This window comes from Bos indicus x Bos taurus, chromosome 6 (genome assembly GCF_003369695.1).
Source record: "Bos indicus x Bos taurus breed Angus x Brahman F1 hybrid chromosome 6, Bos_hybrid_MaternalHap_v2.0, whole genome shotgun sequence".
NCBI lineage: Eukaryota > Metazoa > Chordata > Mammalia > Artiodactyla > Bovidae > Bos > Bos indicus x Bos taurus.
Window position 1 is genome coordinate 58,993,827 of NC_040081.1, and position 24,884 is coordinate 59,018,710.

General features: G+C 37.1%; 1 protein-coding gene and 1 non-coding gene across 2 annotated transcripts in view; one reads left to right on the plus strand and one right to left on the minus strand.

Moving 5' to 3' along the window:
- UBE2K (ubiquitin conjugating enzyme E2 K) overlaps positions 1-24,884 on the plus strand; it is a 79,673-nt gene that overhangs the window by 50,199 nt on the left and 4,590 nt on the right. The window contains exons 4-6 of the mRNA XM_027544303.1: positions 11,347-11,429; positions 21,269-21,368; positions 24,324-24,452. Of these exons, the coding sequence (XP_027400104.1) occupies positions 11,347-11,429; positions 21,269-21,368; positions 24,324-24,452 (312 nt within the window). The remainder of the gene's footprint in view (positions 1-11,346; positions 11,430-21,268; positions 21,369-24,323; positions 24,453-24,884) is intronic.
- On the minus strand, positions 2,839-2,961 carry LOC113894828. The gene has a single exon (XR_003511672.1). It is a non-coding gene; the product is annotated as a U6atac minor spliceosomal RNA (small nuclear RNA).

Sequence of the window (24,884 nt, forward strand, 5' to 3'; positions counted from 1 at the left end):
GTTTCAGGTAATGGCAAACAGTTTGCTTCTGGAATTAGAATGAAAAGCAAGCTTACTTAGAGGCAGCTAGTAATGTATTTAGACAGAACAAGATCTATATCTGACAATGGCTTAAATTCTAGGTCTGGTAAAACTTGCAGTGTCCCAAATTTAGAGAATCTTATACAAATTTTTATTTGCCTCAAAGAAATATATATATATAAAAAAATATATATATATATATATATTTTTTTTTTAGGGAATAGTGTATTCTAGATTTATTCAACATTTATTTGAATGCTTTGTGCCAGTATAGCAATAAATAAAGCTTTTACTGTCCTTGCTGTCATGGAACTCATGTTCTAGTGGGATGAAATAAATGAACAAACACTGCAATTGTGATAAATGTTAAAAGAGGAAACAAAATAACCTAGGATTGTGTATAACAAGTGGAACTAACCTAAACTTACATTTTGACTTAACTGCTTCCTTTACCTCTTTGCTTTTACTATCATCACTATTTTAGTTTAGGCTTTCAGCTTTGTTACTTCCCCTGTTTTGCCTGTTACTTAATCACCATTTCATTTTTGTTCATTGTTTGTAGTGCTGTACTGTAAATCTTCCTAAAGTGAATTTTTGATCATGTTTCATTTCTTTTTCCTTGTTAATAGTCTAAACTCCTTATAGCGACGGGCATTTAAAATCTCCTATAACGTGCCTCTGTGGTCTTTTCCATCCTAATCTTCTGCCTCTTTCACCCACAAAATTGGTTTCATTTTCCAACCTAGATTATTTTCTGTTTGTATAATGCTTATTCTTTCACACTTCCCTGTCATTTTCACTTGAATCATTATCCCTGTCATTGACAATGCTAGTTTTCTTTTGAGGTCTGGGTAAAGTATCACTTTCTCCATTAAGCTGTGCCTGACAAAATGTTTCTCCCTTTACTCTCAATAGCATTTTATATAACTTACATAGGACTAACACAGTTATAGTATGAATTAATGTACTGTATTATTTGGGGATATGTATCTTTTTCTAGCTTTTGTGTTCCTGAGGTCAAAGACCATGGCTTAATAGACATTTGTATTTTCTCTGATTCCTAAAAGTACAGTGTCCCTTGAGCATAAATTAGTCTTTCCAGAATTCATTCACTCAACTTACTGGTTGTCCCCTGTTTAAGAATAGACAGGGTAATGGAAGTTCCAGGGTAAAGTTGTGTCACCTGCCATTGTGAGGTGCCTGTTTCTCTGTTATTTATGTTCATCTATTTTCTGATAAACCTGTTTGATTTTTTTAATTGTGGTAAGTAAACATAAAACTTATTACCTTAACCAATTGTAAGTGTACAGTTTAGTGGCATTAAGCAGATTCAGTTTGTTTTTCATCTATCACTACCATCCATCTTCAGAACCTTTTTTCATCTACTAAATAATAACTTCCTGTTTCCTCATGCTGGTAACCAGTTATACTTTATGAATTTTGGTCTACTCTAGGTACCTCATTTAAGTGGAATCACTCAATTTGTATTCTTTTATACCTGGTTTATTTCACTTAACTTAATGTCTTTCAGTTCAGTTCAGTTCAGTCGCTCAGTCGTGTCCGACTCTTTGGAACCCCATGAATCGCAGCACACCAGGCCTCCCTGTCCATCACCAACTCCTGGAGTTCACTCGGACTCACGTCCATCGAGTCAGTGATGCCATCCAGCCATCTCATCTTCTGTTGTCCCCTTCTCCTCCTGCCTCCAGTCCCTCCCAGAATCAGAGTCTTTTCCAATGAGTCAGCTCTTCGAATGAAGGCTCATCTCTGTTATAATTTGTATTGGAACTTCTTTCTTTTTTAAGGCTTAATAGTATTCCATAAACACTGCATTTTATTTATCTATTGATGGGCATTTTGGTTGTTCCTACCTTTCAAGCCTGGTTGATTTTTTTTCCCCCTCCTGTTATAAAAGTAGTTTGTATTTGTTGTAGAAATTTGAATGGTGATGTATTTCTTGAAAAAGAACATCTTTTCAGTATGACCACTTAGAGGTGACCACTATTAAACTTTCATTTTATATCTATGACATAATATTCATCCTCATCTTAGTTACCCTCTACTAGGTAATCTTGATTGTCAATATTATCATTAAAATAAGTAGCAGTCTGTTTAGTTTACATTAATTGTAGAATACTATAAATTTAAGAAAATATTTTAAAATGTTTTGAGATAAGGATGACCTCCAAGCCTAAGCAATAATTTTTTTAATGGAAACGAGGGAAGAAAGAAAAGATCTCAAGAGAGACTGCTCTCAAACACTATATTTTTACTATTAAGATGTCACTTGCATTGTGCTAAGAATTTTATATGCCTTCCTAAGACAGTCTTAATGAATGAGGGAACTGAGGGTTAGAGGTCAAATAGAAACTAAATTTGTAAGGCCCACCGTGCTGCTCTACTTCCTTGATCCTAATGCGAAAGGAGTAAGGGCCGAATCTCTGAAACAGTGATTGTGGCTCTTCCAAGAACAAGAATAATCACCCATAGTTCAGATCTTACAGCATTTGACAGACTTTTTGATCTTAGGCAAGTTGTCTAAGGTGTTTCCTCATTTGTAAAATCCTTTCAAAGGAGTAGTACATTTAAAAAATAGTATTTCAATTATGCTATGAAACTTTTTTTCACATTTTTAATATTTCTCAAATCAGGGTATATCTTTTAGTGGATGAGATAATTTAATTGGCCCAGTTTTTTTCTTTCTCATGGTATATAAAATAATGGTGTATTGAGTACTTGATGGTACCCGTGGTTCAGTAAAATACAGTACTTAGAACAGCGTGTTGTAAATATTAGCCAGCATTATTTTTTTACCAAAAAACTTGATGGTTAGATACAGTGAAGTAGGTGGCAGTGCCTTAACCATATACATGTTGTCAGGCCCTAGAGCCTCTTCTGTCTTTATCAAGTGGAGTTGCTACCTTTCCTTTCGTACAACACATAGCAGTTCTAGGTATCTACTCAATAGAAGAAAGTGTGCCTATACAACAGCTTGTACACAAGTGTTCATACCAGCACTAATTCATAACTGCCAAAAAGTGGAAGCTCTCTAAATGTCCGTCAACTTAATGGAAAAATTAAATGTGGTGTATTTACCACATCTGTTTATGATGATGAATGTGCTGATATGTGCTATAAGATAGATGAACTTTGAAAACATCATCCTAAATGAAAAAGCCAGGCATAAAAAGCCACACATTGTATAATGTCATTTACATGAACATTAGAAGAGGGAAATCATAGAGAAAAAGGTAATTTGTTGGTTGCTTATGGCTGGAGGAGTATGAAGGAATGGGAAGTGACTCCTGGTGGTTACATAGTTCTTTTTGAGGTGTTGAAATGGTCAAAAATTATATTTTGGTGGTGGTTGCACAACTCTGAATATACTTAACACCAAGAAGTTGTGCATTTTAAATGAGGATGGATTATTGTCTCAATAAGTGTTTATTTCCCTCTGTTGTTTTCATTCAGTCACTAAGTCGTGTCTGACTCTTTGCAACCCCATGGACTGCAGCATGCCAGGCTTCCCTATCCTTCACTATCTTCTGGAGTTTGGAGTTGGCTCAGACTCAAGTCAGTTGAGTTGATGATGCCATCCAACCATCTCATCCTCTGCTGTTCTCTTCTCCTGCCCTCAATCTTTCTGAGTGTCAGGGTCTTTTCCATGAGTCAGTTCTTTGCATCAGGTGGCCAAATATTGGAGCTTCAGCTTCAGCATCAGTCCTTCTGATGCATATTCAGTGTTGGGTTTCCTTTAGGATTAACGGGTTTGTTCTCTGTGCTGTCCAGGGGACTCTGAAGAGTCTTCTCCAGCACCACAATTCAAAAACATTGATCTTTCAGCACTCAGCCTTCTTTATGGTCCAACTCTTCACATCTGTGCATGATTACTGGAAAAACCATAGCTTTGACTATATGGATATGGACCTTTATATACCAAGGTATTGTCTCTGCTTTTTGATATGCTGTCTAGGCTTGTCCTAGCTTTTCTTCCAGGGAGCAAGAATCTTTTAATTTCATGGCTGCAGTCAACATCTGCAGTGATTTTGGAGCTCACAAAGATAAAATCTGCCACTATTTCCCCCTTTTCCACATCTATTTACATCAAATGATGGGACCAGATGCCATGATCTTAGTTTTTTGAATGCTGAGTTTTAAGCCAGCTTTCTCACTCTCCTCTTTCACCCTCATAAAGACACTATTTAGTTCCTTTTTTGCTTTCTGCCAGTAGAGTCGAATTATCTGCACATCTGAGGTTGTTGATATTTCTCCTGGCAATCTTGATTCCAGCTTGATTCATCCAGTCTGGCATTTTGCATGATGCGCTTTGCATGAAAGTTAAATAAGCAGGGTGGCAGTCTAAAGCCTTGACAAACTCCTTTCCCAGTTTTGAACCAGTCCATTGTTCCATATCCTGTTCTGCTGCTGCTTGAGCTGCATACAGGTTTCTCGGGAGGCAGGTAATATGGTCTCATATTCCCATGTCTTTAAGAATTTTCCATAGTTTGTTGTGATCCACAAAGTCAAAGGCTTTGGCATAGTCAGTTAAGCCGAGATAGGTGTTTTTCTGGAATTCCCTTTCTCTGTGATTCAACAGATGCGGGGAATTTGATCTCCAGTTACTTTGCCTTTTCTAAATCCAGCTTGTGCATCTGGAAGTTCTCAGTTCATGTACTGCTGAAGCCTAGCTTGAAGGATTTTGAGAATTACCTTGCTAGCATGTGAAAGTCTAGTTGTACAGTAGTTTGAACATTCTTTGGCATTGCCTTTCTTTGGGATTGGAATGAAAATTGGTCTTTTCCAGTCCTGTGGCCATTGCTGAGTTTTCCAAATTTGCTGGTATATTGAGTGTGGCACTTTAATAGCATCATCTTTTCACATTTGAAATAGTTCAGCTGGAATTTCATTACCTCCGATAGCTTTGTTCGTAGTAATGCTTCCTAAGGCCCAATTGACTTCACACTCCAGGATGTCTGGCTATAGGTGAGTGACCACACCATAGTGTTTATCTAGGTCATTAAGACCTTTTTTGTGTAGTTCTGTGTATTCTTGCCTCCTTTTTTTAATCTCTTCTGCTTGTTAGGTCCGTGTCGTTTTTGTCCTTTATTATTGTGCCTATATTTGCATGAAATGTTCTTAGAATCTCTGATTTTCTTAAAGGGATCTCTAGTCTTTCCCATTCTGTTGTTTCATATATTTCTTTGCATTGTTCTGTTAAGAATCTCTTGCCATTCTCTGAAACTCTGCATTCAGTTGAATATGTCTTTCTCTTTCTCCTTTGAATTTCACTTCTCTTCTTTTCTCAGCTATTTGTAAGGCCTCCTCAGACAACTGTTTTGTTTTCTTGCCTTTCTTTTTCTTTGGGATGGTTTTAGTCACTGCCTCCTGAGCAGTATTACAAACTTCTGTCCATAGTTCTTCAGGCCCTCTGTCTACAGATCTAATTCCTGGAATCTATTTGTCACTTCCAGTGTGTAATCATAAGAGATTTCATTAGATCATACCTGAATGGCCTGGTGGTTTTCCTATGTTCTTCAATTTAAATCTGAATTTCGCAATAAAGGAGCTCATGATCTGAGCCACATTCAGCTCCAGGGATTGTTTTTGCTAACTGTGTAATGCTTCTCCATCTTTGACTGCAAAGAATATAATCAATCTGATTTTGGTATTGACCATCTGGTGATGTCCATATATAGTGTATAAATATAAATCCAGAGTGATGTCATAGTCCTAGCTCTGTTTTAGGCACTTGATACATTATTTCATTTAATCTTTAAAATCACTATTTTAACCCTTCCTCTTTCCACCAGTTTTAGAAAACTTAGAAAAATAGACTAAAAACATAAGAACTGAGGTCTGTCTGATGTTTTTGCTACTGTTGATCGCTCATGTTGCTTTTCAGGCCACTATGTCTTAATTCCAGTCATTCCATATTGAGGTAGTGTCAAGATTTAGAAAAGTCTTCCTTCAGTCAGCCCAAATTTGCTTTCCTTTGGCTTCAACCAGTTAGTTGTAGCTGGAATTTAGTATCATTTTAAATATGGTCCTCCTCTAATTTATGGTATTAAGCTTTTGCAGTAAATGCTTATTAATGTTTGATAAATATGTTTTGGATATTTCCTGTATTAAATTTGAATTTTTACTGCTTGGTAAATATAATGGAAAGAGTGGGGAATAATTGTGTAAATTTCTTGCATAATTATGTTCACATATGTTTAATATGTAGCCTCAGGTTTCATTTTTTTTAAAATAATCATCTTATGTGTCTTGGGTGCTTGCCAAACTGTTCTCCAGAAGTCTTTTTTTTTTAAAGTAATTTATTTTTGGTTTTGCTGGGTCTTTGTTGCTTTGCAAGGCCTTTCTCTAGTTGGTGAGAGGGGGCTTCTCACTGTGGTGGCGTCTCTTGTGGAGCTCAGGCTTCAGTAGTTGTGGCACACAAGCTCAGTAGGCTTAGCATGTGGCGCTTGGTAGCTGCTGCTTGTGGGCTTATTTGCTCCAGGCATGTGGAATCTTCCTGGGCCTGTGTCCACTGCATTAGTAGGTAGATTCTTATCCTCTGCACCACCAAGCAAGCCCTTAGATTTAATTTTAAACTTTATGAGGTTAAAGTATTGAAGTTTAACTGTTAAATTCTCAATGCTGTGCAGCTAAAATTGCACCACATTGAAAGCTTATGTTGATTTATTTTAACATGGTCACAGAGAATTTTCTGCTCATTTTATTTTTGCAATAAACTATTGACCTCAAGAGCAGAAGGTTTACTTCTGGACAGAGAAGATAAATCTTTGAGTCAGCTGAATATAGTGTAGAAGGAATTTGATTCAATGCATACCTAAAAGTAAATTGTAATATATACTCTATTAATGAAAAACTCATTAAATTAGTAAAACTAGCTCAGTGATTTGTCCTGCTGATGGTTGGAGATTAGATTGTGAATTTTCTTGTTTTTCCTTGGTGTTACAAATATACTCTTATAACCTTTAGTGAGTCTTCTTTTCTGCATATGCATATTTAAAATAGCATTTTCTTTTGTACAAGTTAGTTAAAGCAGGTTTAATATTGTAACTTCCATGAGTTCCAAGCTTGAAACTGGAAATTCCTGATGGAAATAGAGTTCATATCTACCATGAGGTAGAAGGTGAAATTTTTGTTGAATTAAAGAGTGTAAAAATAATAGGATACATCCTGTAGGAGGAGATAAGATTACTGATGATGGTGCACTAATATAGAGAATGACGAATAGTCCCCTTCCTTTACTTCAGTCTGGTCACATTGCTGCTGCTGCTAAGTCGCTTCAGTCGTGTCCGACTCTGTGCGACCCCATAGACGGCAGCCCACCAGGCTCCCCCATCCCTGGGGTTCTCCAGGCAAGAACACTGGAGTGGGTTGCCATTTCCTTCTCCAGTGCATGAAAGTGAAAAGTGAAAGTGAATTCGCTCAGTCCTGTCGGACTCCTAGCGACCCCATGGACTGCGGCCTACCAGGCTCCTCCATCCATGGGACTCTCCAGGCAAGAGTACTATGTACATGGTATTAAGATTTTTGTTTCTAAATTCTTTAAGAGCTCCTCAAAATTAATGATTGTTGTCAAGTTACCCAGATGGTGCTATTATTGGTTTCATTTGTGAAAATAAGGAAGCTTGACTTGTTATTTGTGTAAGTATTTTAGTACTATTTGTTTTTGTTGTTGTTCAGTCACTCAGTCATGTCAGATTCTTTGCAGCCCCATGGACTGTACCATGTCACGCTTCCCTGTCCTTCACTATTTCCTGAAGTTGACTCAGACTCATGTCCATTGAGTTGGTGATGCCATCCAACCATCTCATCCTCTGTCGCTCTCTTCTCCGCCTGCCCTCAGTCTTTCCCAGCATCAGGCTCTTTGCATCAGGTGGCCAAAGTATTGGAGCTTCAGCATCAGTTCTTTCAATGAATATTCAGGACTAATTTCCTTTAGGATTGACTCATTTGATCTCCTTGCTGTCCATGGCACTTTTGAAAGTCTTCTCTAGCACCACAATTCAAATCCATCAATCAGTTCTTCAGCGCTTAGCCTTCAGCACATGGTCCAACTCTCATGTTTCTACATGACTACTGGAAAAGCCATAGCTTTGATTATACGGATCTTTGTCGGAAAAATAGTGTCTTTGTTTTTTAATATGCTGTCTAGGTTTGCCATAGCTTTTCTTCCAAGAAACAAGAGTCTTTTAAGTTTGTGGCTGCAGACACAGGGAGCTCTGCCTGGTGCTCTCTGTAAAGACCTAGAGGAGTAGGGTGGGGTGGGAGGGAGGGTGAGTCAAGAGGGAGAGGTTATGTGTATACTTATGGCTGATTCACGTTGTTGTATAGCAGAAAAAGCAATTATCCTCCAATTAAAAAAAAACAAAACTGTGGAAGACCACACAAAGAACTACTTACAGGACAGTTATATCTGTACTAGTAGATAATGGAGTGACTTTGAAAATTATTCTCTTTATTATTATCTCCAAATTCAGAGTTACGTGTTCCTAATTGGAGATTGTAGTACAAAGAAATAAAGTTTAATAATAATATGCATATTAGTTTTCATGTAGAGTCTACTGAGAATCATGTACTGAAGATTCTTTAAAAAGCAATATACAATCCACACATCCTTAGATCATCAGCCTAAATCATAAACCTTTTGACATCTTCAGTAGTAGATTTTTAAAATTCTGTTTTCCTTGGGACTTCCCTTGTGGTCCAGTGCTTAGGAGTTCAAGCTCCCACTGCATGGGGCACAGGTTTTTTCCCTGGTAGGGGAACTAATGGAGAAGGCAGTGGCACCCCACTCCAGTACTCTTGCCTGGAAAATCCATGGACGGAGAAGCCTGGTAGGCTGCAGTCCATGGGGTCGCTAAGAGTCGGATACGATTGAGGGACTGCCCTTTCACTTTTTACTTTCATGCATTGGAGAAGGAAATGGCAACCCACTCCAGTGTTCTTGCCTGGAGAATCTTAGGGACGGGGAAGCCTGGTGGGCTGCCGTCTATGGGGTCGCACAGAGTTGGACACGACTGAAGTGACTTAGCAGCAGCAGCAGCAGGGGAACTAAGATCCTGCATGCCTTGTGGGTGTGGCCAAAAAGGAGCAGAAATTTTCTGTTTTTTTCTAATCTTGTTGAAAATATTTAAAGTCAAAATACTTTGCTGTCCTTGTGTCACTGAAATTGTGGCTTATTGTTATCTCATCATTATAAAGCTTTGAACTCAAATGGTAAAAATTGTGATGTGAATATCATGGTTATATCTGTTACCAAGAAATGTTTTTAGTACATGAGCCCTATATGCCTGTCTTATTTGATCTTCACTATACTTGAGAAGGATAACGTTTAGCCTTTTAATAACAAGTTTGTCGTAATGTTAATTGTATATTTGTTCAGTGTGAGGCACTTCAGATGCTTGGAGTGCTCTACTAAGCAAATAGACACCATGCATTTTAGGGAAGACTAGGCAAATGTGGGAGAGATTATAGAAGTGTGATCAGTACTGTGAAGTAGAAAAGTGCAGGGTGCTATGGGATCAGGTCAGGGAGAGTGGTTATGGAAGTTGAAACTTGGAGAATCAGTATGAGTTAGCCAGAAGAAGATATTAAGGTGTGTTATTGGAAGAAATGTGTGAAGGCCCTGAGGCAAATAGGACTTATTGAGCACTTACTTTGAATGTGGGGTGATAGTGAGGTTTGAGAGGTAGGCTAGAACCAGTTTAAGAGTGTGGGCTTACATAAAGGAAATGAGAAGTCCTTAAGGGGCCTTAAGTGAGTAGTGTCATGAATCTGGTTTGTTTTGAAGAGCTCTCTGGTTTCATTGTAGAAAATGGATTAGAGGAACAAAACTGAAAACAGGAAAGCCAGTAAACTGTTGAGTAAGCCAGGAGCATAATGATAGTCTCCTTTAAGGAAATGGCGTTCTGTGGATGGAAAGAAGTAGGTATCAGTGAAAGCAGTAAGTGTAATTTTTTAAGAATTATAAAAGAACTAGAGTGGAAAGTCTCCATTAGTTTTAGGTATTTTGAAGTCATTGGTGACTTAAAGTGCTTTTTCAGATGGTATATATGTTAGTGAGTTTGTGGGGAATTAGGGACAGATAGCATAGACAAGGAGAAGGAAATGGCAGCCCACTCCAGTATTCTTGCCTGGAGAATCCTGTGGACAGAGGAGCCTGGTGGACTGCTGTCCATGGGGTCACACAGTCAGACACGATTGAAGCAAGTTAGCATGCAAACATGCGTTGGAGAAGGAAATGGCAACCCACTCCAGTATTCTTGCCTGGAGAATCCCAGGGATAGAGGAGCCTGGTGGGCTGCTGTCTGTAGGGTCGCACAGAGTCGGACACAACTGAAGTGATTTAGCAGCAACAGCATAGACAAATCACGAGAAGCAGAAGCATAAATATTTTAGCTACTTTCCATTTATAGCTTAGATTTGGAACATAGATTGATGAATTAATTGTTGTAAGGTACTTTCAGTTTGGCTTGTAGTAGTCTATTAAGTGTTAAAGAATTTTGACTTAGGTGACTATCATATACTTGTCAAATCATATACATGTACTTGGCCTCCTTCATCTTGTATTCCTCCTCCTAAAGCTCGTAAGTCAGAGCTGATGAACTTCATTTCATTTCAGAGTTAGCATTTTCACTTGTTGATTTCTTGCTCTTTCATGCTAAGACAAACAGGTACATTTAGAATCTGAGATTAGATTGTGTGAGTTTGTATTTTCTATTGCTAACTAGTTATTTGATATTGAATAAATTTCTTAGACTTTAAGCCTCAGTGACTGGGAAATAATAGTAGACCTTTAAGTATTACATTTTTCTAAAGTATTTGAGAAGAAAATGCTACAGAAAAATCAGAAGCAATCTTGCCATCACTTACTACATCTGTTTTCATGTATTGATTTTGCTTTTTCCTTCAAACCTATTCTATACCCTTTGTCACACTAAAAAATCATCATTTGCTATCTATATTGACTTTATGTACTACCTAAATAGATCTTAATTCATGTTAAATTTCTCTTAACATCTAACACTATGCTAGGTAAGTTATAAACACCTTAGTTATAGTTAATTGATGGCTTTCTTTGAGCATTTATTAAAAAGAATGTACGTCATTGACAGCATTCAACTTACTGAATGCTTTGTCTTCTACACCCATCCCTTGACCTAGGCAAAATGATGAAATCTTAAGTATGGGCTTTTTAAAAAAAAAAACACAACAACTTGAGGATTTCTTTTTTTTGAAGTTTTACTTAAATTATATGGTTGTTTTTTTTTTTCCTGTTACTTAAAAACTCAAATGTGCTTTATATTCTAGGTCCGGTTTATCACTAAAATATGGCATCCTAATATTAGTTCCGTCACAGGGGCTATTTGTTTGGATATCCTGAAAGATCAATGGTAAGAGATTTTGAATTCATGTTCAAGCCTCATATGATTCTAAGTCTGTTAGCATGTTAAATATGTACTTGGCCTCAAAGCTTAAGCATGTTATATTTTCTCTTATTTGGGAAGTAATTGTAAAACTTGATGAAATCTCTCAAGTACATTAGAGAAAATGTTATAATTGAAATTGGAATCTGTATTTAAATAGTGATTTATTAGGAAATGTCAGATGCTAACTTGACATCTTGAAAAGTCTTGGATTTTATTTGTTGTTTTGGTAAAAATTACCAATCTTTGGAAGATTTTTATGAGAGACAAAATTGAAGTACTGAAGTAACCAGCTCTGACTTGGGTGGAGTGTAGGCACCAAAATGTTAGAAGTTGTGCTAATTGAACACGATTAAGGCTCTAAGATTCTATGAGGTACCACCTTTATAGGTGGTGTCTTCATTTGTACAGTGCTTTCACATATTTTGTCTGATTTCTTAGCAGCATTGTGTTTAACCATTAGGTTAAAATTGTGGCTTTGCCATTTACTTGCTTGTGTGGTCTTAAGTAAATTACCTGGTCTTTATGCCTTTAATTCCTTATCTGAAAAAAAAAAATGAGGTTGCTATCTATTTCATAGGGCTAGTGAGAAGCTTAAATGAGTTGTTTTATGTATTTCTCTTAGAGTAAAGCCTGGGAATACAGATTGAAAAATTCAGACAAGAGATAAAAAGTCATTGGAGTGGAAGAAAACAAGTTATGTGTTTGATTTGTCAAGAAAGGGAAAGAATGGAAGCTGAATAAGATAGAACAGGAATGACAACATTTAGCATATGGGTCAGTTGGTATATTTAGAAACTGGATGAAGAGACAAGAGTTGCTGGTTTTGTTTTTCCATTCTGATAGCACATCTGAGTAAAGCCTCTTCCTCAGTAGATCATTGCTTGAGATCCAGTTCCTTGATCTGTGTTTCCATACTCTTAAACATTGAACATTATGGAACAGACCTAACTATTTTCTGTGATTCTTTTGATTTGTGACTTTATAATTTGTTGAATTTCTGTGCCTCCATGTTTTTATCTTTAAAAGTCATCTCAAGGGTCCCTTGTAGCTCTTATTGTTCAGTGATGTTAATGAAAATTTGCAGTGTTAGAGACACTGTCATTTTTTTTCAGTTGGTTGCCAGGACATCATTTCTTCTGTTTTCCCCTTCCTTTTCCCACTCCCAGACTTAATTAGTTCCTCCCTGATCTCCTGAGCTTTTGCACATGATAATACTTCAGGGCTAAGTCATGGCCTCTGCTTCTTTCCATCTATACTCAATTTCTTGGTGAGCTCATCTGATTTCATAACTTCAGCGTTTATATACTAGCAACTCACAAATTTATCTTTTCTGAATTCCAGGCATAGCACCTATACTTGACTATGTAATAGACATCTCAAACTTAAAACATGCTGAAACTGAACTGTTGATAATATTTCCCCAACCCAAAACTTATTTCTGCTCCATCTTAAGTTTTGGCAGCAACATCCTTAGAGTTGCTAAGGCCAGACCTCACCGTGATGCTTCTTTCTTTGGTACTCTTATACTTCATCTGCAAATCCTGTTATTTGGGGAACACATGAGAAATAAAGGAATAAATTAAAAAAAAAAAAAGATGAATAAGGTCTGAGGACATAAAGTATAACATAAAGACTATAGTTGATAACATTGAATTCTATAATTGAAATTTTAAGAGTGTCAAACTTAAATGTTCTCACCCAAAAAAGTAAAAAAAGGTAAATATGTAAGGTGATGGCCTTGTTAATTAACAAGATAGCAGGACTCTTTTTACAATGTATATCAGGCATTCCAATGTCACTTTAAATATTTTAAAAAAAAAATAAATAAAATAAAATCAAAAGGTTGTTAAAAAAAAAACAAAAACCAACAGCGTTTTATTAGTAGTCTGTTACTACTGCCCTGGTTGAGGTTACATTGCCTCTTGCCTGGATGATGGCAGTAGCCTGTCCCTCTGCTTTTAACTTCAGTCAGGCTATTCTTAGCAGACAGAATGAAACCTCTGCCTCTCTGAAAACACAACTCCACACTAAAATTTTTCACTGTCTTCTCTTTTTGCTGAGTTAGCCAGCAGTACTACCACTTCTGATTATCTTCCTATAAATGGTTGAAAGATTATAGTGTGTACAGAGACAGAAAACTTGAATTTTTTTATCAGATCACTATTGTCAGCTATTCTCATTTTCTAAGGCAGGTCAAATAGCTGAATTTGGTCTTTTTTCATATCTGTATTGTTCAAATAATAAAAGGTATCAGAGACATTAGATAAAATAGGTGAGATTGGATATCCATGGGTTTACTGGCCCTCCCCCTGTCCCACCAGCTTTGCTGAGGTAATAGACCTTCAGTGTATTTGTAAATGTCAATATTTAGGCTAATTTGGAATCATTATGTTGGAAAACAGTTTGTTAATCTGAATCTTTTATTAGTATATGTGGATGATGATTTACCTTCAATATTTGATGACTTACGTGTTAGTACGGTTTATTTCTTTACTTCATAACATAACCCCACATTGAAACTATTTTCTAATGTTTTTCCCCTGACACCTCTTATGACTAAAGGTGTCTGTTTACCTGGGGAAGAAAATGACAACACGTAAAAATAGCATTCATTGATACTGCTCTTTCAAAAGACATGAACAGGCAGAGAATATTTGAATGGTTGATAAGCTGTGCTCAGTACCATTAGTCATCAGGGAAGTGCAAATTAAAATCATAGTTAGATACCACTGTAGTGATGGTGGTTTAGTCACTAAGTCACATCTGACTCTTTGGAACCCCATGGATTATAGCCCACCTGGCTTCTCTGTCCATGGGATTTTCCAGCCAAGAACATTGGAGTGAATTACCATTTCCTTCTCCAGAGGAACTTCCAGACCCAGGGATCGAACCCACGTCTCCTGTGCTACAGACGATCTCCTGCATTGCAGGTGAATTCTTGATAGACTAAGCCACCAAGGAGGCCCATGATACCACTACACACTTGTAAATGGTTCTCATGCATTACTGGTAATAATGTGGTTCAGCCACTCAACCAGCTGTTCTTGCCAAAGCATATACCTTCAATATGGCATAACAGTTCTACTCCTCAGTATTATATGTAAGAGAAATCTGAGAGAAATGAGTGCGTATGTCTACCAGAAGACTTGTACAAGAATAGTCATAGCAGATTTATTCAAACTGCAAGTAACCCAAATGTCTATAAGCAAGAGAATGGCTATATAATGGATTAATTGTACTCTGAAACACTACATAGCAGTAAGAAAAAAAAGTCATGTTCATGTTGACACAATAACACGAATGATTCTCATAGACATGTTCAGTGACAAAAGCTAGACACAACGAAGTACATACTGTATGATTTCATTTTATGAAATTCATGATGAGTCAAAACTAATTTTGGGTGATAGAAACCATGACAGCGGTGGGGATAGGTAAGGCTCGTGAATAAGAGGGGCAAGAGGGAGGCTTTTTGAGTGCCAGAAGTACTCTATATTTTAATCTAGATGGTGATTGCTATGAATGTATACATATATAAAAATTCATCTAGCTGTCAGGCAGTTTACTCTTAGTACACCTTAACAAAAAATTATAAAAAACCTGCCATTCTCTTTAAGTAGATGCTCTTTAGGTAGCATTCAGTGTTTTGACTGAAAATAGATTTATTTATTGATGGTCTTCTGGAAGATCCTTGACAGACAAGTTAGTCTATAATACAAACAATTCAGTGCTTTTTATTGTACATATTAAAGGCCCCACCTAGTCCATATGATGAAGAAGGCAATGGCAACCCACTCCAGTACTCTTGCCTGGAAAATCCCATGGACGGAGGAGCCTGGTAGGCTGCAGTCCATGGGGTCTCAACAAGTCGGACACGACTGAGCAACTTCACTTTCACTTTTCACTTTCATGCATTGGAGAAGGAAATGGCAACCCACTCCAGTGTTCTGCCTGGAGAATCCCTGGGACAGGGGAGCCTGGTGGGCTGCCATCTATGGGAGTCACACACAGTCAGATACGACTGAAGCGACTTAGCAGTAGTAGCAGCAGTCCATATGAATGAATATTTAATTAGCCATATTAACTGTGCTTATTCAAGTTTGAGATCTGAATAAAGTTAATTTACTGAAGATAGTTTATAAGGTACTCACTCATCAGTCATCAGTTCAGTTGCTCAGTGTGTCTGACTCTTTGTGACCCCATGGACTGCAGCACACCAGGCTTCCCTGTCCATCACCAACTCCCGAAGCTTGCTCAAACTCATGCCCATCGAGTCAGTGATGCCATTCAACCATCTCATCCTCTGTCGTCCCCTACTTCTGCCTTCAGTCTTTCCCAGCATCTGGTCTTTTGCAATGAATCAGTTCTTTGCATCAGGTGACCAAAGTATTGGAGTTTCAGCTCACTTATATCCACTGATTAAAATTAGCTAACACATTTTGAAATTTCATATTCTTGCTTGGCTGTTAGGATTTGTTTTTAATAGATTTATGCTAATGTTACACATTATATGCTAAAAATCTCAAAGTTATCAGTAATATGAATTTAGTCAGTACTTTGTGAAAAGAAAAATAAATGAAAACTAAAGATTGTATTTTTAGTTGTATATTTTTCTCACATTACCAAGTTTAGATTCAAAATTTCATGTAGAGCAGTCAAAAAATGTACACATATCTTTATACCATCAAAGATGGTATATACTTTCTATCGTACTTAGGGCCAGAAGAATAAGTTTTGTTTTAATGTTAATTTTATTACAACTAATTTTGAAAAAATTGTTGTTGTTTACACTGATTTTGTGTTCAACTTTTAAGAACTTTGCATTTAAGTTTCTTTTTAAACCAGTTAATTCTTAATGGTTTATGAATACCTTTCCAACATTATGAAAGTTTTCAAGCATACAGGAGACTTAAAACTTCTCTCATGGAGATTGTTATTAATTAAATCCAGTTACAACTCTAGATTTTCCTTCAGTTTTCAGAACAAACTGTCCCTTTGCATTCCCACAACAGTGTACAGGATGCCAATTGCTCCACATCCTCGCCAACAAATGTTATTTTCTGTTTTTTTAATAGTAAACCAGCCAAATGGATATAAGGTAGTGTGTGAGGTTTATTTTTTTGTTGTTAACAAGTTGTAGGAGTTCTTATATATATATATAATTCTTACATAGTTGTATATATAGTTCCTGTATATAATTCCCTTGTCAGATGTATGATTTTGTAAATATTTTCTCCCCATTGTGTGAGTTGCCTTTCACTATTGATTATACTCACTGCATAGGAAGATTTATTTTAAAACTTTTTTTTCTTTACATAGGAGTTCTTAATTTTGATATAGTTGTAGACCAGTTTTTCTATTTTTTATTTTGTTAGCTGTGCTTTTGCCTGTCCTTTGATATGCTGGAAATCATGGCATGCTGCACTGTCATGGAGCTTTCACCCTATGTTTCACCTTCTGAGAGTTTTATAATAAGTTTTAGTCTTGGGAATTCCCTGGCAGTCCACTAGTTAGAACTCACTTTTTTTACTATGGGGTGTGGGGTTTGATCCCTGGTTGGCAATTAAGATCCCACAAGCCAGGCACAGCAGCCAAAAGTAGTTTTAGTGTTAGCTTTAGGACTTTGATCCATTTTGAACTCATTTTTTTCTCTTTTTTTTCCCTAATTTTTCAAAAATTGAAGAATGGTTAACATGTTGTTAGTTTCACATGTAAAGTGATTCAGTTGTACATGCATATTCTTTTTCTGATTCTTTCCCATTGTAGGTTATTACAAGATATTGAGCATAGTTCTCTGTGTTAATTTTTATATAGGATACAAGGCAAGGTGGGAGCTTTTAAAATACAACTTTTTTTATTATTTTTTTTTTTTTTTAATTTTATTTTTAAACTTTACAATATTGTATTGGTTTTGCCAAATATCGAAATGAATCCGCCACAGGCATACATGTGTTCCCTATCCTGAACCCTCCTCCCTCCCCAGACCATCCCTCTGGGTCGTCCCAGTGCACCAGCCCCAAGCATCCAGTATCGTGCATCAAACCTGGACTGGTGACTCGTTTCATACATGATATTATACATGTTTCAATGCCATTCTCCCAAATCTTCCCACCCTCTCCCTCTCCCACAGAGTCCATAGACTGTTCTATGCATCAGTGTCTCTTTTGCTGTCTTGTATACAGGGTTATTGTTACCATCTTTCTAAATTCCATATATATGCGTTAGTACAGTGTATTGGTGTTTTTCTTTCTGGCTTACTTCACTCTGTATGATAGGCTCCAGTTTCATCCACCTCATTAGAACTGATTCAAATGTATTCTTTTTAACGGCTGAGTAATACTCCATTATGTATATGTACCATAGCTTTCTTACCCATTCATCTGCTGATGGACATCTAGGTTGCTTCCATGTCCTGGCTATTATAAACAGTGCTGCGATGAACATTGGGGTACATGTGTCTCTTTCCCTTCTGGTTTCCTCAGTGTGTATGCCCAGCAGTGGGATTGCTGGATCATAAGGCAGTTCTATTTCCAGTTTTTTAAGGAATCTCCACACTGTTCTCCATAGTGGCTGTACTAGTTTGCATTCCCACGAACAGTGTAAGAGGGTTCCCTTTTCTCCACACCCTCTCCAGCATTTATTGCTTGTAGACTTTTGGATCACAGCCATTCTGACTGGCATGAAATGGTACCTCATAGTGGTTTTGATTTGCATTTCTCTGATAATGAGTGATGTTGAGCATCTTTTCATGTAAAACACAACTTTTGAAAATTTTATTGAACTTTAATTGACCTTAAATTACGCACATTAAAAATATACAGTTTGATAAGTTTAGACACACATACATCCATGAAGCTGTCACAAATCAAGATAGTGAACATAATCAACATACTCCAGAGTTTTCTAGTGGGTTCCTTTGTAATTGCTTCTTCCACACTTCCTGCTCCGCCATCTCCCAGCAACCACTTCTCTGCTGTCACTATAGATTAGTTTGCATTTTATGGAGTTTAATATAAATGACAGTTCCAACAGCATTTAGATAAAAAACTATTTGTATTATAATTTTTTTCTAAGAGATAAAATATAGACCTATGTTGTGACACTGATTTTATTTTAGTTTAGAACAGCCTTTCTCAATTAGCTTTAAGTTGTATGCACTGAAGCAGTATTTCTCAGAAATTAACTTGCATCAGAATCACCTGGAGTATCTGTTAAACCACCCAAGAGGTTCTAATTTAGTAGATCTGGGATGAGGCTAAGAATTTTCATTTCTTACAAGTTCCCAGGTGATACTGATGCTACTGTTTGTAGAAACTGTATGAAACACATTTCATCAAGAAATTTGTTGCTGATAATAAATTAACTTTCCTAAGCATGAGATGGTACTATTTATATAACCATTCTTAGCGAAATTGAGACTATACTTAATTATCTCTCTTCTCTTATTAAAAATGGGGAACCCAGTTGAAAAAGACTGGTTTGGAATTATCTATGTCAGACTTTATTTTTGGGGGCTCCAAAATCACTGCAGGTGGTAATTGCAGCCATGAAATTAAAAGACCCTTACTCCTTGAAAGGAAAGTTATGACCAACCTAGATAGCATATTTAAAAGCAGAGATACTACTTTGCCAACAAAGGTCCGTCTAGTCAAGGCTATGGTTTTTCCAGACATGTATGGATGTGAGAGTTGGACAGGGAAGAAAGCTGAGCACAGAAAAATTGATGCTTTTGAACTGTGGTGTTGGAGAAGACTTGAGAGTCCCTTGGACTGCAGGGAGATCCAGCCAGTCCATCCTAAAGGAGATCAGTCTTGGGTGTTCATTGGAAGGACTGATGTTGAAGCTGAAACTCCAGTACTTTGGCCAACTCATGGGAAGAGTTGACTCATTGGAAAAGACCCTAATGCTGGGAAGGATTTGGGGCAGGAGGAGAAGGGGATGACAGAGGATGAGATGGCTGGATGGCATCACCGACTCAATGGACATAGATTTGGGTAGACTCCGGGAGTTGGTGATGGACAGGGAGGGCTGGCGTGCTGCAATTCATGGGGTCGCAAAGAGTCGGACACGACTGAGCAACTGAACTGAACTGAATGTGTGGTGAAAATGGACATGTTGTTTAATAATCTTCTACATTTAAAATAGTTCACTATTATGTTATTTCACTATTCATAAATATTTATATAGTAACTGGTCAAATAATTTTTTAACAAATGCTTAGAATCCTTTCTGGTTAGGTAGGCAGCATTTTCTAGATAAATATTTGCTTTATAAACATTTAGAAGCATGAATATTAAGCAAAAAGCTTTCTTTTTTCAGAATGTTATGGAGTGATTTATTTTCTTTCATTCATTTAAAATTTTTTATTGTAGTTGCTAAGTTACAGGTATACAGTGTAGTGATTTTCAAGTTTTAAAGGTTGTATTCCATTTGTAGTTATAAAATATTGGCTATATTACTGTTGAGTGCTTAGTTGTGTCCGACGCTTTGCAACCCCATGGACTTTAGCCTGCCACGTTCCTCTCTCCGTGGAATTTGTTGTACAATATATCATGCAGCTTATTTTATACCTAATAATTTGTACTTCTTACATCCCTGGGCTTCTCTGGTGGCTCAGATGATCAAGTATCGTGCAGTGCAGGAGACCCAGGTTTAATCCTGGGGTCAGGAAGCTACCCTGAAGAAGGGTATGGCTACTAATTCCAGTATTCTTGCCTAGAGAATTCCATGGACAGAGGAGCTTAGGGGCTAGTTTATGGGGTCACAAAGAGTCAGACACAACTGAGTAACTAACACTAACACATCCCTACCCCTATATTGCCCCTCCCTTCTTCTCTCTCCCACTGCTAACCACTAGTTTTTACTTTTTTGTTATAGTCACTAGTTTGTTTTCTTTTTTAGATTACACATTTAAATGTTGTTATATTTTGTGTGTGTGACATATCACTTAAGCATAATGCTCTCCAAGTAATTTTATACTTTCTTGAAAGTAAAGGATATTTGCTTGATGGTATCTTGTTCTTAGAGTTACACAGAAAGGAAGTTTCACATGTTACTTTGTCACTTTAAGTTTATATCTAAAGAAATGGATAGAAAGTTAAGTCAGTAGATAAAGCTGACCAGAAGGAGCTAAGGCAATTTGAGTTATCTTAAGAAACAGAAAGATTTACTTGTTTTTATATATATATATATATATATATTTGTACTTCTTACATCCCTGGGCTTCCCTGGTGGCTCAGATGATCAAGTATCGTGCAGTGCAGGAGACCCAGGTTTAATCCTGGGGTCAGGCTAAGCCTACCATACCATATATATGTATGGTAGGCAGATATATAATTATAAATTTCTAAGACTTAATTATATGATTGAGATAAAAATCTTTTTTAGCTCCAGTAGTTTTCATGATTGAGATAAAAATCTTTTTTTAGCTCCAGTAGTTTTCATATTGGAGAAGGCAACGACACCCCACTCCAGTACTCTTGCCTGGAAAATCCCATGGATGGAGGAGCCCGGTAGGCTATAGTCCATGGGGTCGCTAAGAGTCAGACACGACTGAGCGACTTCCCTTTCTCTTTTCACTTTCACGCATTAGAGAAAGAAATGGCAACCCACTCCAGTGTTCTTGCCTGGAGAATCCCAGGGACGGGGGAGCCTGGTGGGCTTCGTCTATGGGGTTGCATAGAGTCGGACACGACTGAAGCGACTTAGCAGCAGCAGCAGCAGTTTTCATATTTCTTCAGAAAACATCTACTTTGTCATGCAAACTGTTTTCAACTGGGATATCTTCCTGTTTTGAATTTTAGGGCAGCAGCAATGACTCTGCGCACGGTATTGTTGTCATTACAAGCTCTGCTGGCAGCTGCAGAACCGGATGATCCACAAGATGCAGTAGTAGCAAATCAGGTAAGATAGTTACTTTTGAAAGATTGCCTTATCTAGTGGTTTGCAGTGTTAGAACATAAGCATGTCTATTGAAACGAAATCTGGAAATGGTTTCCTTTCTTGCTGTGAGATTATTATATTACATATAATAGTGAAAACCTAATTTAGTGATTTTTTTAACATAGTAGTTTAATTGGGTGTATTAAATAAACCCAGTACAGTCAGTTGCTTTTTTCTAATATATTGTGCCGTTTTCAAGAATTACATAGTGAACACCCATTTATCTGCCTACTGTCTTGATTCTGTGCTTAACATTTTACTTCATGTGTGTGTCCATTTGTCTTTTAATTCAGTGATGATCTTTCCCTGATGATACTGTTAATCAGCTCCAGCTGTGGCACTGAAGTGGCATGATGAAGGTTATCAAAGACCTTGTTGTTGCCAAATGGAATAAATATTTTTCAGTTCTGATCTTTGATTTCCAAGGCAGAGGTTAGCAAATTACAACCAGACTGGCTGTTTTTGTAAATAATGTTTTATTGGAACACCCCCATTTGTTTACAGCAGAAAGTGGCAGAACTGAATAATTATGACAGGGACCACAAGGTCTGAAAGCCTGAATAATTATTATAAGAAAGTTTGCCAGCTCCTACTCTAAACCATTAGGATTTATTGAGCCTTGTAAGATTTTTTGTTTGTTTTTTTTTAACCCAGAAGTTTTTTTCATCTCTTGACTTCTCTTCCTGTCTTTGTAGTTGTGGTTGTTCCCTCTTAGTTCCTACCATTACTCCCTCAGCCCCCACTTTTTTTTTTTGCCATGTTGCCCACCCTCTAAAATCTTAGTTCCCCAACCAGGAATGGAACCCTTGCCCCTGCAGTGGAAGTGTGGAGTTCTAATCATTGGGCTGCCAGGGAATTCCCTCTCCTCTCTTTTAAATATACTTCCTCAGTTCTTATTACATCCTTTCTTTCACTTTCCATTTTATACTCTTATTTGGATGATCATATCCACACTGATGTTGCCACCTGTATGTTGATACAATAGTCAGGCTTGACCTTTCTCCTAAACCCAAAAACCTGTTTGGAACCAGAGAGCTCTATATGAATATCCCATGAGTACCTTAGTGCAACATTCCCATAACTGAAAGCAGACTCTTAAACCCTGTGAACCTGTCCATCCTTCTACAGACAGCTTGTTTATATATCCAAGTCACAGATATGGAGTACTTCTCTATGTCTCCTTTTCTCTCATATCTCAATATGTCTGTCATAATACTTCTCTAACTGCTTTCGTTCACATATTTAAAAATTCTCATTTGACTGTTCTGATGGAATTTCCTACTTCAGCCTTTTCTTTTTACCTTCTACACTGATAGCAGTTAGCTTTATAAAGTTCAAATCCTATTTCATTTTACTATTAAAACCTATTAATACCTCTACTGTCACCTACTTGGTAAATCCAAATTACTTAGTTTGAAAAGTTCCTCCATGATTTGAACTATGTCCTAAATTCTTCAGTTCAGTTCAGTCGCTCAGTCATGTCTGACTCTTTGCAACCCCATGAACAGCAGCACACCAGGCCTCCCTGTCCATCACTAACTCCCAGAATCCACCCAAACCCATGTCCATCAAGTCAATGATGCCATCCAGCCATCTCATCCTCTGTCATCCCCTTTTCCTCCTGCCCTCAATCTTTCCCAGCATCAGGGTCTTTTCCAATGAGTCAGCTCTTCGCATCAGGTGGCCAAAGTATTGGAGTTTCAGCTTCAGCATCAGTCCTTCCAATGAACACCCAGGACTGATCTCCTTTAGGTTGGACCAGTTGGATCTCCCTGCAGTCCAAGGAACTCTCAAGAGTCTTCTCCAACACCACAGTTCTAAATTCTTACTGTTCCTCAAACTCAGGCTATTCAAGATTGTCGTTCCTACATGTCATTCCACCCAGTCTGTCATGTTTCCTGCCTAAGAAAACTTTTCCTTTTACAAACTTCTTCCTTTCCTTTGAAAAACTGTTCACTCCCTATTTTATGTATATTCCTGTTAATATGTCCTACTATTATTTGCCATAGAGTGCTTAGAATTATGGTTTAACATGTTATATATGTTCTATTGATTTCAGTTTTGATAGAAGCATGGCTTGGACCTCAGCTTTGATTTCCTGTTGAGTTCTGAGCCTCAGAGGTTGAGATTGGACTCAGTTTTCTTTTGACTCTGTTGGGTCGTCTCACTTATTTCCTTGTTAATAATGGTAGAAACTAGATTTATAATTTTAATGTATAGAAATACTCTGTGTATAAAACATCTTAAGAAATATTAAAGCAAATTTAATATTTTAAATTTATAATTTGCTTTATTAAGTAATGGTAGTCTCAGAATACTTGAGAATAAATTTACCTCTTCCAATGCATATGAAGAATCTTACATTTTAAAAAGTGCTCTGTCGTGAGTTCATAATCATCTCAAAACGTGCTATAAGTTAGGATTGCACATGGAGTTTCCTTAAATCACTACGGTAATAGAACTCTCACAAAACAGCCAACTCTCTGTATTCTAGCCCAAGCTGTGATTAATACAAAAATTGGTCACATTTATTAGTTACTGTCCACTTAATTTTAGAAGCTAGTAATTCTGTTTATCTGTGTAATGTTTGCCACTGCACGATGATTAGAGGCATCTCTGATAACTCCATTTAGTGTTAGTTTTCTACTACTTTGTTGAAATTGGAGATTAAAGTTGATAAATATTATATATCTTTGTTTTTCTTTCATCAGTGCAACTTGTGAATTGCAGGTTCACGTTAAACAGTCTTTTCTTCAGTGACATAGTTTGTTTGCTATGGAAAGTGAATCAGTCACATTTAAAAAATCTAATCTACATTTATTTAGAAAAATCAGGTTTTTAGGCAATTAAGAGATGAGTTCCTATTTTTAATACTATAACTGCATTGTCATATCAATCAATTTTTCCCCCATATAGTACAAACAAAATCCTGAAATGTTCAAACAGACAGCTCGACTTTGGGCACATGTGTATGCTGGAGCACCAGTTTCTAGTCCAGAGTACACCAAAAAAATAGAAAACCTATGTGCTATGGGCTTTGATAGGGTAAGTACATAAAGGCATGTTGATTTTTATTTATTTGTTAAATTATTGTTGCAAATCCTTGGCTGACAAAAGTGGTTCAGCGGTACTCTAAATCTAATTTTGATAAGCAAACTTTGTTATTAAAACTAGTGATTTTTTTTTAAACTTTGGCTGGTTCAGTCATTGATTTTATTTTATTTTAAAAAATAATTTTATTTATTTATTTTTGGCTGTGCTGGGTCTTCACTGTTGCTCGGGCTTTTTCTCTAGTTACTGCAAGCTGGGGCTACTCTCTAGTTGTGGCCTGCGGGCTTCTTACTGTGATGGCTTCTCTTGTTGCGGCACATATCGTCGTGACTTCCTGGGTTGTAGAGCACAGGTTCAGTAACGGTGGCACACGGGCTCAGTTGCTTCACTACATGTGGGATCTTCCCCAGCCAGGAATCAAACCTG